The following is a 16,126-nucleotide window of genomic DNA, read 5'->3' on the forward strand; positions in this document are numbered from 1 at the left end:
TGTCTAAAATCAATTAAAGAACTGACATGTTTTCTCAAAGCGAATGGAAGAAAATACTACTATCCACCATTTAACCGGAGGGTTAAAGCTGTAATTACCTGAGGTGGAGGCACTACCTATATGAATAAATTGTGTTTATCTCTTTAATCACAGGATCTAATTACTTATTGGTAGATAGTGTATATATTTATAAGCTGTAATTAATTTTTAATAATTAATTCTTACTCAGAAATCTGTGTACAAAAGAATACTTTCAAAGCCCATATAAATCATTTGGATCTCCCATTAGAATTAATGAAAGCATGTTGCTTCTGAACAACCATTTAAAAGAAAGAGTTCACAGGATATTGCATTAATATAAATGAGAGGTATAAAATAAACGAAACTAAAACTCAGTGGCACGACAGTCCACGTGGTCCCAAGGCCTACAGTGCCCATATATGCTTTCTTGACTGAAGGCCCTGGGGTGCGAAGCATATGTCGTAGATAGGTGGTCAGCCTAAAGTGGAACCCCCAGGGTTTAGTTCCCAAACATGCTTGGTTCTCCGTTTATCGACCCACTGAAGAGATGAAAGGCTGAGTCGACCCCGCCCAGCCCAAGGATCGAACCTTGGAACTGTGCGTTGGGAGCACGAAGTGCTATCTCTACGAAACATGGCTTCATAAAATAAATGAGTTGAAATAAATATAAATGCAAATACACAGAATAAAAAAATAAAGATACAGAAAAATTCTGACCACATTGATGACTAAAACAGTATTTTTACCAAATAGACTGCATTCTTTTTTCTTTTTTAATCATTCCCATGTGTAATTTGTAAAATATGGAACAATTTTAGTTTAATTGATTTTCCTAATCCTTTTTTTAAATATATGAGCAGGTCAAAATATAGAGTTTATCAAGAAATCACATAATTTAAAATGTATTAAATTTCTTTTAAAAAATTGTGCTGAATTTTATTTATTCAAGAAAAAAAAACTGAAAAAAAGTTAAAGAAGTTTACTTTAGTTAAAGTTACTCAAGAAAAAAAGTTAAAAACTGTGTTATTTAAATGTTTGCCAGTTATAAACAAATTTTACGTTCCAAACATTCCTGATATCTCTTCTCAGAAGAATCTCCACAGATCGAACACAGGGTTTTAATTATTCTTGCCATTTCCCTCCTGTCCTGCAGCCAGAGAAACTACAATAATGACTGAGTACCTGATAAAAATATAGCAAAATCAATTTATATAATATTAATTTTTAAATCAAAAGCATTACTCCAATGTCATAAAAAATTATTAAGTGAATTTTAAAAGATTAGAATTAAAAATAATTAATTAGAATTCTGAATGATATTAACAATTCAATTAACTTCCTTGTGTCAAGTTTGTTTAGTTAATCAACTTCCTTGTGTCAAGTTTGTTTAGTTTCATCTGTTTAGTTAAAACAGATGAAACTATTTTGATATTTTCTTGATTTGATAGATAAACTTGGTTTAATTTCATTATACAAATAACAATGAATATTCTTCTTCATACCTGGAAAAACCCTAAACTAAGAAACAATTTTTAACTCTATTAATAATAACATTTAGAGATTTAAGTAAAATTTTAATTAATTCAAAATTAAAATGAATTTCAAAAAATATTATTGCCAGATAAAAGAAAAAATAAAACACCATCACAAATTTTTTTTTCTTTTTAATGACATTAATTTAATAATCATACAAATTTTTCATTCAAATTGTTGCAATTTTTAAATTTTTTTTATTGTTTTTTGTGCTTTATTTTCAACAATAGATTATACTGTTGCCCTAAAATTCAAACCGTTTTCGTTGTTCATTGTTTTCTTCTATTGTTGAATGCTAAACAATTAGGATTATGTTTAATTTCATCTGCATAGTTCACAAAATGAATAAAAGAGTGAAGTTAAAATAACACAAAAGTTAGAAGATAACTCAACTGCATATTTATACTTTTTTAGAGTTATGAAATCATGAAACTTGTCTCCATTAGAAAAGTTCATGTACACAATGAAAGTTCAGGTACACAAGTAAAGCAATTAAAATATCATGGCTTTAATATTTGGCAATTTGAAAATTTATAATTTTCTTTAAGCCTAAGCAACCAGCTGTTAACAAATAAAAACGAGAATTATTTTCTTAAAGTTTTACCCTTTAACATTGGTTACCTAGTCATCCATAGCACTTCTTGCAGATATATTAAATATAATGAATATCCACAAATTATTGAAGAATGGATATTTCCAACGAATTTTAATTAATTAAATCATTACTAAAAATTATTAAATAGACTTTTATTATTGATTAAATATATAAGTGAAATAATTTTACTTAACACACACAACACGAATTTGTTGATCAAACAAATTAACACTTCCAATATTTACAATTTTTTGTTGTTGTTAAATAGTAAGCATATGTACTTTTTTAAAATCATCATTGCTCAATTTAACATCATAGCAAACTCACATATGCATTTTGTTATGAGGAGCAATTCCAGCATTTTTGCATTCATACAAAAATAAGATTCAACATTTTTTTTTTTTTTTTTTTTTTTTTGCCATGCTAAAAAGTTTTTTCACTAACCATCAGCAAAGCTGTGAACAAGGATTCAGAAAAAGAGTATTTTCGGAGGTTCATTTTAAAAATAGTTTTTCACAATACATCCATAACTCGGTAATATCCATTTAATTTCCATTGCATCTACGGAAATTCTGCAGCTGTTGGAGGGAATGTAAAGTGGAACTGAAATTTGTATAAAAATGCTACTGGATTATTTTTGAATTACTAATAGTATGTAACAATAACATTATACAGCATAACAAAACATTTAATCAATTAAATTACAAAAACGCTTTCCTTTTATATGCAAATTAAATTCAATTTAAATATAATTAAAAGTATTCACAATTCATGTTTAAAAGTATAATTTTGACTTTCACATTAGGTGTCCCACTATAAGTTTCTGCAAGCAAATTTAAATTGCAATTAAAAAAACTCTCCATTTTTAAAAAATTGTTTATATTTTATGCAAATAGTGTTAGAAGCATTGTAGATGTTCAAAGATTGTCAATCTCTTGACAAGTATTTTGTAACATTCAAGGTTTACTTAAACCAATGACTATGGGAATATATTATTTCAAATCCAATCCAGATTTGAATATTCCCAAGTAGGAAAATAGTTTTTCCCAAGTAGGGAAAAAAATAAAATACAGTAAATTAAATAGAAGGATCTGGTAGGTCTTGTAGAGACTTTCTTTCCCCATCTAATATCCAGGGAATGATTTGTTGAAAAACTTGAGCAGTAGTTAACAGGAGGCATGCACAATTTTGGTATAAAATTAGATAAAATGCTGGCAGTAATCACCTTTCAACACCACAGCATTTTTATAAATAATTATATTTATGTTTCACGTATATAAGTCTTTGATAAACTCAATTTTAAACAAAAGAATTTCATTTGCATAAATAAAATTACTAACTTTAAATGTTATGAAAAAAAACTGATATTAAAAACACTGGCATGACAACAAATATGTTCATTATATGATAACAAACCTTTTTTTCATTTTGAATTTCAGTCTTCAAGTCTTCTTCCCAAATTCAATGATCATTGGCTTTCCTCTTATCAAAAACCCATTGGCAAAATAAAGGGCTTTTTCTGCAAGTTTGGTGTCTAAAAAAATTGTGATTTATAAGAAATTAGATAATACATGAAAGCTCTATTATTTTAACTAATAAATGCTTAAATGAAAACCCTTAAAAAAAGTATGATGTATTTAATGTTTTTAAACTTAGTAAAAAAAAAAATATGACTATTTTATAGCCAATTATTAATAATAAGTATTTCTCAAGAAAAGTTCTTCAATCAGATTATCAATTTTAATATAATTTTAACTATCCTCAAAAAAAGATTATAGAACATATTGAGTAATTTTAAAACTAATGTAAATAGACGATACTTAAATGATTAAAGCATTTTTTTTTAATGGCTGAAAGTATCCTCAAAGGCACCAATCTATATGGTCATTATTTTGATAATTCTTGATTTAAAAAAAAAATACTTACAAAACTCACATTTTAAATTTTCAGAGAAAATAATTCATTTATATTTTTTAAGATTCTAAGCACTAATCAATGAATAAATATGCATCTAATCAATTTTCTAAGGTTAAATCAATAATGCAGTACAAAAGACAGTAGCACAAATAACTATCATTAATGCTTATATATGACACATAAGAAAAGGCCTTGAAATCTATCAATGTTATAGAAATAAAAGCTTGTCTTTTTTGCTAACAATATCTGTAAAAAAAAAGATGAAATCATCACATATAATTTACTAAGCATGCTCTTTTTTTCTTTTTTTTTTTTTTGACGATTATACTTAACACAGGCAAACCTACCATTAGCTTTTTTAAATGAGACATTCAGTTACTTATTTTTAAATGATGTCCACTATTTCTATGATGTACTCTTTTCAAGCATCATGGTCAAACCATCTAAGGCATCAGTACCCTGATTATAAAATATACTTTAAATAATTTTCTTCAATATTTATCTTCCAACATATTTTTAATTCAAGAAAGAGAATAATTCATAGTAGAAATCAAATCACTGATGCAGTCATCATGAAAATTTCCCAATCATAGCAAAATATTCATTAAACCCTTTTACCTTAGACCCAGATCAATTCCACATTTCAGCCTTTTTAAAGCAAGTGAAATTTCAGAAATGAACTTTGGCTTTGCTTTCATACATGAGATCTTCTGTATTGCATTATATAATAATTCTTTAGAGCGAGCTATTTTGAATTAACCTATAGCCAAGTTCTTCTTACATACAAAACTAATCCCATGGGGGGGGGGGCACATGATAATTGAGGATGAGAAGCTTTTGGCATGATGGTTGGTTCTTACCACTGCTGTGGGTACACAAAAATTGGGAATCTGTTTCATTCCATCAATGATGGAACATACTTCCTTAGGGAAAGGTTGTACCGTAACTAATGATGGCTCTTAGGACTCAACCACACTTCCCATCAGTGTTGCTGTTGCAGCGATCCAATCATACAAATTTTTCTGTGTGCCTTCTGATGGATTGGAGTAGCCAGTTTGCGATTACATACAAAATTATCATTTGGAAGCACATTTGTTTACAATATTTAGCTAATTTCCATAAAATCATTTTTGCAATAAACTTCCAATACAGAAATTTTCACTCTATTCTGAAAACAGTTGGTTAGAAATAAAATTTAAATGATTATGTTTAATATAATCTTAAAGTTGAAGATTTATATGGTTATAATTAAACTTCCCCTATGAACAACATTATACAATGCAAACGGATGAACGGATTGCAACGAAATTTGGTATATAGACTATACATGAGGTGCGCTCACGGAATTTCAGGGGAAAAAAAATAGTTCCAAGATGTCCACTAGAGGGCGCCTTTTCCGGATAAACATTAAATTTAACACAGTAAAAGACCAAAACGGAATACAGAAACAATATAACAATCCAGAACAAGAATTATGAGTAATAAAATGAAAAACCGGGAAAATCTGTCGATTCTAGGAAAAAATGTCGAGATTTGCATGCTTGCGAAAAAGAGGAACCTTGCAATCAGTAGAGTAAGAAACGTTGTCAATGTTTCTGTCTGTAATGATGACGGTACCTTGTTGCGACGTTGAATGACTTAAAGAACTCCATAAAGATTCATGTGCGAAGCATCACAACTGATCAGTTACGATCTGCTGTTGAAAACACTGTCCATCGATTTAAGATTTTGCAGGTGAATGAGGGTGGTCACATGGAGCACCTTTCCCTACATCGCCCTGCTCCTCTTGTGTAATTTCGTCCTAATCTGTCCTTGTTTCTATAAACTGAACTGTTTTTCTTTCTTCTTTTTTTTTTTTTTTTTTTTCTTTTCTCAAAGAGCATACTGTTATTTTTTTCCTTACTTTTACTTAATATGGCTCGATAACAAGGTGATCAGAAACTAGTCAATAAATGTTAATATTGTTTCTCTATTCCGTTTTGGTCGTTTACTGTATTAAAATTAATGTTTTTCTGGAAAAGACGCCCTCTGGTGGACATTTTAGATTAATTTTTTTTTTTTCCGAAATTCCGTGAGCGCATCTTATGTATAGTCTATATACCAAATTTCATTGCAATCCGCTCACGCGTTTGCGTTGTATGATGCAGTTTATAGGAGAAGCTTAATTATAACCACCCTATAAATAAAAATAATACATTGAAATAAAAAGAACATTTTAAAATTATACTGTTTTAAACTTTTGTCAAGCACAGTAGATAACTTAATTTGGATCAAGAATAAGAAAAGTTAAAGAATTCTTGCTTTATTTATATCACACATTTCAGTTTTACATCTTAATGAAAGGCTCTTTATTTATGTTACTAATAATGAATTTTGATTAAAAAAATATGATGAAACTATTATTAAATATAAAAAAATGTAAAGGAAAAATTTTAAAAAAAATGTATTCTGAAATCTTGGAAAAGAAAAATTAAAATATTTACCAGAAAAGTGAATGAAAGCCTGTCCCTTCATTCTTCCTGTGCAGACTCTGTAATTTATGAATGTTCCATTCTCTTCCTCAAACCGTCCAAATACGGATCTTAGTTCTTGTTCAGTAGTTTTTGCATGTAAATTTTTTATGTATAATGTCTGAAACAGAAAGAAAATGTAAAATCTTAAATGCAATTAATTATTAAACATTTTCATATAAAGTTCATTAAAAATGATCATTATTATAAATATTGAATTTGCTCTCAAATTACTAAATAAAATTTTAAACTGTAGACTACAAAATTATTAATTAATTTTAATATATTACCAAATTAATGATCATTAAAAAGTCAACATTCAATTTTTTTAATAATCTAAGAAAAAATTTAAAAATTAAAATTCTCTTAATATTTTCAAATGCTGCTTTTCATACATTATGAATTTTAATAATGAACTCAAATTTATATGTTTCTAATTACAAAAGTATACAAAAATGTAAAAACTTTGAATATGCCTTTCAAAATAATAATTGATCATTTACAAGATTATACTTTTAATATTATCAGAATTTCTGGAGCAAAATTTAAAAAATAACTAAAAATTTTTTAATAATTTTTAATTAAAAATTCATCATGAAACGTTTTTTTTTTTCAAGATATTCTTAACAAAATATCATAACAGCAAGTTAAAAGTTAAAAATTTTAAAAATTATAATTTGATTTTTGGTTTTAGTAATGATATCTTTTAACTAATATCTGGAAATAATAATAAACTTAAATTTTAGCTCTTAAAATTACAAAAGAATACAAAAATGCAACATAAAAATTAATCCTTATCCTTTATATATTATTATATTATAGAATATATCCTCACTTTATTAGGTTGACCAATACAGTAATTTTCAAATTTAGGCATCTTTCTAATTTCTTCCACACTCAATTTCTTTTCAGCAACTTCAGAACTTTCTAAAGGCACAACAACATGGTGGATGTTGGAATCAAATTGAACATTTTCATTTTCTCCACTTTCAGATTCAGGAACAGATTCTTCTTCTAATTTCAATCTCTTCTTCCTTTTCTTACTTACTGAAGTTTCCAATGTTATGCATTAAAAATTCAAAAGATTAAGTTAACTTAAATACAAATAATACTATAATAGTTAATTAAAAGTAAATAAATAAGAAAATGTATTTTGTCAAAGAAAAAATAACCCACGATATTATCTGTACATTACAAAAACTAACAAAAAAAAAATATATAATGCATTGTGCAAGAAAATGTATAATTGAAAATTCACCGTGATTAAAAAAATTATAGTTTGTTTCTTTCCTAATTTACAATCCCCCCCCCTTTCCTGCAATATTTATTTTTTAATGCTAATAATAATTTCTTTGTATGGTAGAGAAATTTGGAAGAAGAAGGTAGCTTTTGATTTGATATCCAATATAATCTGAACATAAAACAGCTTGATCACTTTTTATTACTATCAACAGATCAAAGAACTAATTGCTACAACTTTAATTCTATTAAAGAATACTATTTAATTGCAAGTATGTTATTTATGTTATAAAAGTTCAGGAAAAATATTTAAATTTTCGATTTATTTTGTTATTTCAGATTTTTTTAGTAGTAATAGAAACAACCAAATAGTCTAAATAATCAATATGGCAGAACTAGTTATCTATCAGTGAAAAGTGGCTAAGTATGTATAGTCCTATTCATATGTAATCTGAAATTTGTTACCTACAATCAAAATGAAAATGATAAAGTTAATTCAGTTATTTTTTGCCACTGGGATTTATGTTCCTTATGCTTTATTTGCTATTAATAACATTATAAAAATGTTTTTATTATTGGAAGTATTGATGTGTTTAATCTTTTTCTGTAACAGAGGTGAAATTTTCCAACACTTCTACGTATTAACTTTTTTTTCTTCTATTTGATCACTTTTATCAATGTTCTAATCATATATTTAAAGCATTTCTATTGATGCCAATTCTATTATCAAAAGAAAGAAAAATTTAATTTACAAAGATGGTATTCTTGTTAGTAATGCATTTGATATTTAAAAAAGTCTCAAAATTCAAGCATTCATATATTTAAAAAGTTCTTCTAAAATAAATGAAGCAGATTAGTAACAGTTAATAATATATAGAATTTTAACATATAATATTAACAGATTAATTGAAAATAATTAAATCAAACATATCCAACATAAAAAAAATGAATAATGAGAACCAATAGAATAATGCAGAAAAGCCTTCATTTGCATATTTAGAAAATGAAAATCATAGTCCCATATTTTGTTTTCCACAAAATTTATATAAGTTTCTAACTGATTTTTCCCCCTCTTGCTGTATTTTAGGACAAATATAATGTTATGCATATTAATATGTAAATAATGCTTAAAATATTAAATTATTTATTTCATTTCCATTTCCTTAAAAAAAAGCAGCATTTACAGTACAAAATTTTGTGCAGAAAAATATAAGGAATGGATACTGAATACAAGGACTGAAAAATATTTTTAAAGTCTTGCTTAGAATGCTAAACAAAAAACTTTAAAAGCCTATCTCATATTTTAAAAAGAATTTATTAAACTATGACAAAGGGTTAAAAAAAAATATCAATTTTTTCCCCTCTATTTTCTAATCCCCCCCCTCCCCTTCAGAAACAGACCAAATAAAATTCTTCCCGTCAGATGGAAAAATAGCTTTGCTCTATTATAAATAAATGTAAACAAGCTTCTCTTATAGACACATGTATTTTTTTTAAAGGGAAAAATAAAAAGTTTTTTCAAAATAATTAGTGTAATAGAAGATATAAAATTGCTTTTAATCCAAACTATGGACTTTAAAATAAATATTCTTTTAATCAAAAAAAAATTTAAAGTCAGAATATATAATCAATACATTGTACTTCAATGATTGAAAATTGGAATTTAATTATATTTATAACATAATTTAATTTCTAATGAAAGTTAAGAAATTTTTTCTCATATGACATTCATTGTTGCTTAATTTCTTCATAGCACTATGTCAGGCTCACAGGCTTTTATGATTTGATTTTGAACTTCAAATTTTTTATGGAAAAACATTTTCTATTTTAATACACTAAGAAATGTATATTTTAAAAACTTTTTTCATAGTTTTTAACTTTAAGATATTTAATATATTTCAATATTTATCATTATGAAATAGGTAAATAAGTATAAAAGGTTAAAATGGAATTTTAACTTCAATTATTTTTATAAATTTAATATCGTATGATGTCCCACATATTCAAATTGGATTTAATTCAGTCAGTCGATTATCTAGAAATAAGTTCTGAAAATACTAAAACATTGCATAGTCACAAGAAGACCGAATTATACTATAAATGAAAAATCATTAAACAATAGTGTATAGTAAAATAGTATAAAAAATACCTTTTTGAAGTAATTTCTCTGATAAATTTTTTATGTAATTAAATGGTACACTGGTGTAAGAATCTTCAACAGTATCTTCAGTAGCCACAAGAGTAGCTAATTTTCTTTTTTCAGGGCAGCCTGCATACAGAGCTTTTTCAATTTCCATTTCATGTCTGGTCAATTTCTTAACATTTTTGAAGGATTGGGGCTTAAGTAACTCTTCATTGTGAGCTTTGATTTTCTCTTCAATCCTGGCTATATTCTCTTTCAAGACAGCTGGATTCACTAAACGTTCTTCATTTTTCTGAAAAAAACAGACACATATGTTAATAAGATAGCACAAATACTTGATTAGTTGATCCTTCAAGCACATCTAAACATTGAAGATTTCTGGTCTTGACACACAGAATTAAAAAAAAACATTTTTTTGCATTTAAATATATTACTATTTATAATTTAATGAAACACATTTCAGATAATAAACAAAAAAAAAGTTTCTTTTTTTCCCCCCTATTTAAAATACATGTAATAAGAGTTGTGTGATGTTAGTGGGCACAAATTTTCAAATAACAAAGGCAATTTTTTTTTTTTTTGCTCAAATTAATTTTGAAATCGATTTATTTTATAGAATAAATTTTGAACTCAATAATATTTTTATAGAAAATTTGTGATAAAACAGAAAACAACTTTTATAACAGAAAGAATTTGTCATTACTAAATTCTTCAGTTTCACTTTTAAATGAAAGTCATTTGAAAGTGAAACTTTCATTCATCCACTTTTTTTTTTTTTTTTTTTTTCTTTCCAGATTTAAAGAATACACGTAAATGATATCAATGCATTCATTGTTAAAATACTCAGAATAGATACTCAGAAAATCTATCAATATTTATCATTTATATTCTAATCTTATACAATGATTACAACAGAAATGAAAAACATAATCAAATGCATTTCATACATAAAAGAATATTGCACAGAAAAAATAAAAGTAGAACTCATCCAAACTTTTTTTTTTTTTTTTTTTTTGAATTCTACAAAACAAATGCTAAAACCAAACTATGGTGATAAAAACAAAACTTGAATATTAAAGCATTTTTTTACAAGCATGGGGAAAAAAATAAAAATAAAACTTGAATAGAAACAAAGATAAAACTATTTTTTACTATAATTTTAATATCAATCATTTTAAAAGACAGATATGATACTGTCTGGAAATCACAAAAGCCAAACCTGAAAGGTCATAAATGTATCAAAAACCATTGTTTTATATAAATGTAAAGAATATATTTCAGTTCATTACTTGATATAAAAAATAGGTAACAAAAGGTTTGTATAAAATAAAATTTTGAATGGTTCAACTAATAGGCAATTTAACCAGCATCATATTGTATCTCAAGAATGAAGATATTACAGGAAAATATCTCATATGGTATGAAGCAATCGAAATACATTTTGGGTAGGCAAAATTATTCCATATTTGGAGAATATATCTTGATAATCCAATTTTATTTTTTATAACATTTTGATGCTCATTTCAATCATGAGTATGTCTTGATTTCAACTTATATTGCTTTGTAAATATAAAATCCCACGAGTCTAATCAAATATACAAAATTCATAACCCATTCATTTCATTTGCAGACATATGATGAAGTAGATAATAGCTTTTGTTATATTAGGTCTTTTTTCTAGATTAAGGAATCTGAATACTTAAATTTTAATAATTTTTAATTAATTACAGTTACTTTCTGTGTATTTAAATTGCATAATAAAATGAGTAACTTAATAATTTTCTCTCTCTGATAGTAAAAAAGAAATCAGATTGATGACTGAAATTTTTTTTCTTATTGAGGTTTCTATATTACAAGAATGAAGGCCAGTCTTACACTTATCAATGGACTGTAAGGAGAGGTTACAAGAATAATAGAAAGATTTGTAAAATTAATATTGTAGCTTATAAGTACATAATAGATAACTTTATTTTCTTGTGATTGCTTGTTATTTGGTCTCCGATATAGTGAAGTTAAAAAGATGAAATTGAAGGTAAAATTGCTTGTCCTGATCTTTGAGAGTTTTTTAAGTTCATATGTGCATAATGAAACAACAATAATATGGTAAATCATGAAATACAGTCAATCTTTCATAAAATATTAAAATTTTTCTTTACTAAATTATTTTTGTAAAAGGTTAGAGTTATTTCAAACCTGTATCAGAAGAAATTTTGAAAGCTCACCAACTCAAGTTGACAAAATAGGAGAAGATACATAGTGTATTAACTGAAAAGTTAAATATCCTAGAATATGATCCTAATGTATTTAATATTGCCACATTGAAGAAAGACAGTCGAATCTCCATGGCCGAATGATCATGGCACTGGTCTCATGATCAAGAGACCTGGGTTTGAATCCCGCTAGAGACAATGCGATTAATAGTATATGTAAATACTTAATTCCTTTATTTTATGTTTTCCTTTATTTCATGTTCCAGAAGATACTGGACATTTCTTTAGTTTACCAGACAAGTGTTCTGGACTTTTCTTACTGTCTCCAGAAAAATATTCTGGAACTTTCTCTGCTAGTATAAAAGCAGAAGATTTGTCAGTTACTGTGTTCTGAGTTCAGAGTTCAGTTAATAAATTGGTTTAGCTCTACCTGTTGTGTGTGTCATTGAGTTCTATACTATAGTTCTACATGACAATATTAAACTACAAATTCAATTAATATGCAAGTACTTATGTATTAATTGCATGCAATCAATGAAATTTTGGTTTTAACTGAAAATCATTAGTAAACACAGTTTATTGATCAAAATGAATCTTTATTGATTAATCACTGTTTGCAATAAGCATAACATAGTGTTTTAACTAAAAAGTAAATATTCTAGAATATGATTCTAATATATTTAATATTAAACTACACATCCAGTTAATACATAAGTATTTATGTTTTAATTGCATGCAATCAGTGAAATTTTGCTTTTAACTGAATGTCATTAGTGAACATAGTTAATTGATCAAAATGAATCTTTGTTGATTAAACACTGTTTGCAAGAAACATAACATCTCTGGCAATTAATCACTGGAATGAGATTAATATACAAGTACCTTTACATATTTAAACCAAATTTATTTTTAAACACCTTTAATCAGTATTCTGTAGAAGGAAACAAAATTAAAGATAAAAGTTGTTTAATCCCATACTACTAATGTTATAGCTACAAAATTATTACATTATAATTTATTACATCATTCATCAATGCTATGATTATTCATAACTTTAAATGTACCATCAACTTGAAATGTAACTGAATATACCAATAATCCAATAGGTTCAATATAAAATGTTAATTCCATTAACTTTTTTTGTTTTTTAGTATTCAACAATATATAACAAAGCTTCCATTTATTTCTATATTACAGCTATAAAAGACTGCTTCAAATAGCTATGCCATACTATACTTATTACCAATATCACAGCTACTCATAGTTGAGCATGCATAGTAAAAGAAAAGATAATTGATTATAACAGTAATCAAATAATTTCAGCATAAAATACTAATCCTCTCTCTCTCTCTTTTTTTTTTTTTTTTTTTTTTTACTGATGATACTTAATGGCAAATAAAATTATTGATCAAAATAAGCAGAAAAATTCCATAAATTTAGTTTTTCGAATCATAACATTAAAGAGCTCTTTTAAACATGTATGCCACACTATATTTAGTTGACTTATTTAAAGTATTTAATATAATTTTATAATAAATATAACATAAAGTTTGGAGAATAGATAAAATAAGGCCAGACTGATAAGTTCAAATCAATCAACAATAATTTATACTTACCTTTCCTAATTTGAATAAGAGATAATCAGTAATTTCTTGCTCTGACAGACCACATCTTTGCAATTCCTGGCGCATTTCCTCTTCTCTCTCCAGTTCTTGGAACTCTTGAACAGAACATGCACCTTCAATCAATTCAGTTGGAGATTTATATGTACTTGGAGAAACAAAGGTTCTATGTTGAGAAAATTGTCTGAAAGAAAAAAAAAATTTTGAAACATTGTTCTGAAAAATGATATGGTATATAGTTTCAAGTTCTATTAGAAGATTCTTGGTATTCAAACATTTTAAACAAACAAGCAAAAAAAAAAGAAGTTTTTTTTTTATGATTAAATTATGAAATTTTAAACATTATTATTTCAAATGGTCATTTGGATTATTTTAAAAGCTGCCTGAAGAAAAATAATCAAATCAACAAATTTCATTTCTTCAAAATGTCACTGATTGGTCTAAAATAGTGAAATACAAAATTTTATAACTCGGCCAATTTAGAATGAAAATTGTTTTGTTAAAAATGATGTAATACAAAAAATATTTTATTAAATATCACTATATAAGAAAACTGCATAAAAATTCTGATTTCATATTTTTAGCAATATATTAATAAAATATAATTATTTATATTATTCAAAACATTTTTCACATTAGAATTACAAGCCTATATTTAAAGACTTAGACATAAGGCCCTGACTAGAGAAGATACTTTAAACAGCTCAAAATTTACATATTATTATTTGAACTAAAAGTAAATAACAGTAATGATAAATAACAGTAAGATGCATAATAATAAATGTTCAAAAGATATTTTGGTAATAAATAATACAGTTTATAAAATATAATAAATTTGAAAATATATAAAAAAAGTAAAAGCTGGAATTAAAAAATGAAACTAATAAACTCACTCTTTCATAGACACTTGAGTCTTGAGCTGCTTCTCAAGAATAACTTTCATCTGCTTCTCGGCTTCTGTTTCCTCACCAAGATTTTTAACATCCACTTCATCATCAAGATACACCACAGAAGCTTTTTTATTATAAAGTATTCTAGCCATGATAATTCTACGAAAACACGAAAATATATAGCATTTATACCTAAACATATATAACATTTATACTTAAAAACAGTAGTCAAATACTTAAGCATTCCTATTTTTTTAGTTTTGAGGTGGAAAAAAATATTTTTTACAAAAAATACTAATGAAAGTTTCCTCTTTCTTTAAATAATCTTATAAGAACAAATATTATTGATTTTCACACAAAAAAAAATCACTGATCACTTAATTCTGCTGAGAAGTTTTTAATATTGTAGGTAAAGTCTGCTTCATATTTTTTAATTCAAAAGGTAATTTAATTTATGATTAAATTATCTTTTTGATGCGCATATGTATGATAGCATAGTTTGATGAGTGAATAATTAATTCAAAAGATGGAATGAAATGCATAGAAATTTTGCAAAGAATATCCTTTTTAATTTAAAAGAATGCTACATGGAAAACTTGACATAAATGAGAAATTAATATACATCCTGCCTGCTTTATCGACATATCAAAAACTGAAAAGGACTATTCTTTAGCATTATCAAAAGAAAAAAAAAAGAATGAAAAAATAAAGTACCTGCTTACTTTCTTTTAAAGTAAAATGTGTTTATAATAATAAGAAAGATATACGGATAAAATACAGTTCCTGATATTTAAATTCGTGGCCTTTTTAATTCAATCAAAATGAAACAACAAATATAATTTGACTTGATACAAGGAGTTTGGGATAAGGACAGTAAAAGCTGTCATTCAAGTTGCCACTATGAAATGTAAAGCAACAAAAGCTGCTATTCTCAACTTCGATCACAATAAATATATCCTTTAAGTAATCACAAATGAATCTTGTATTTAAAATTTAATTCCGTTCAATTCAAAATAATGCAAAAGTATTATCGATTCCGTCATATTTGCTACCCATCGAAGGTTTGTGTTTGTTTATATTTACATTGTTGTGGTTTTGACTGATTGATTGATTGATTGACGAAGTTTCGGGGATTTTAGCCAGATCTCTGGATTGTTGAGAAAAGTTTTAATAATTAAAAAGAGAGGGAGAGAGAGAAATTTTGAGGAAATATAGGGAAATTTTGTTTATTTTCAAATATTTTGCCGACATCATGAGTCTGGTGGTTGCTGAAAACATCAATGAAGATCAGTTTTTTTTTCCTCCAGAGAAAACATCGAATTTTTATATATTTTGAGCAATGAAATAAAATGCGTTTAAAATTATAAATTTCTTTGAATTTATTGCACATTTCGTTATTCAAAAGATTAGATTCATTTAAAAAGCCTGAATTTCACAATTTTTTAT

General features: G+C 26.1%; 1 protein-coding gene across 3 annotated transcripts; it reads right to left on the reverse strand.

Annotated features, from left to right (window-relative positions):
- Positions 1–103: 103 nt before the first annotated feature.
- On the reverse strand, positions 104–15,766 carry LOC129968448 (RNA-binding protein 41-like). Of its 3 annotated transcripts, none has more exons than XM_056082316.1 (8): positions 15,403–15,766; positions 14,684–14,839; positions 13,785–13,974; positions 9,965–10,250; positions 7,412–7,623; positions 6,550–6,697; positions 3,566–3,683; positions 104–1,203 (listed from the first exon to the last, which is right to left on the reverse strand). In XM_056082316.1, the coding sequence occupies exons 2-7, from the start codon at positions 14,830–14,832 to the stop codon at positions 3,592–3,594; spliced, it is 1,077 nt and encodes a 358-aa protein (XP_055938291.1). In that variant the 5' UTR covers positions 14,833–14,839; positions 15,403–15,766; the 3' UTR covers positions 104–1,203; positions 3,566–3,591. The 3 variants fall into 3 exon arrangements, with proteins under 3 accessions (XP_055938291.1, XP_055938290.1, XP_055938292.1); XM_056082315.1 differs by having other exon boundaries at positions 15,395–15,766; XM_056082317.1 differs by lacking the exon at positions 104–1,203 and adding an exon at positions 2,598–2,752 and having other exon boundaries at positions 15,395–15,766.
- Positions 15,767–16,126: the final 360 nt, after the last annotated feature.

Source organism: Argiope bruennichi, chromosome 5 (genome assembly GCF_947563725.1).
Source record: "Argiope bruennichi chromosome 5, qqArgBrue1.1, whole genome shotgun sequence".
Classification (NCBI taxonomy): Eukaryota; Metazoa; Arthropoda; class Arachnida; order Araneae; family Araneidae; genus Argiope; species Argiope bruennichi.

Coding starts and splice junctions, on each gene's coding strand:
- LOC129968448 (XM_056082316.1), bottom strand. CDS start 14,832: ATGGCTAGAATACTTTATAATAAAAAAGCTTCTGTGGTGTATCTTGAT. Junction 13,975..14,683: donor ACTCAAGTGTCTATGAAAGA/GTGAGTTTATTA, acceptor TTTTTCTTTCAG/ACAATTTTCTCAACATAGAA. Junction 10,251..13,784: donor TCTTATTCAAATTAGGAAAG/GTAAGTATAAAT, acceptor TGTTTTTTTCAG/AAAAATGAAGAACGTTTAGT.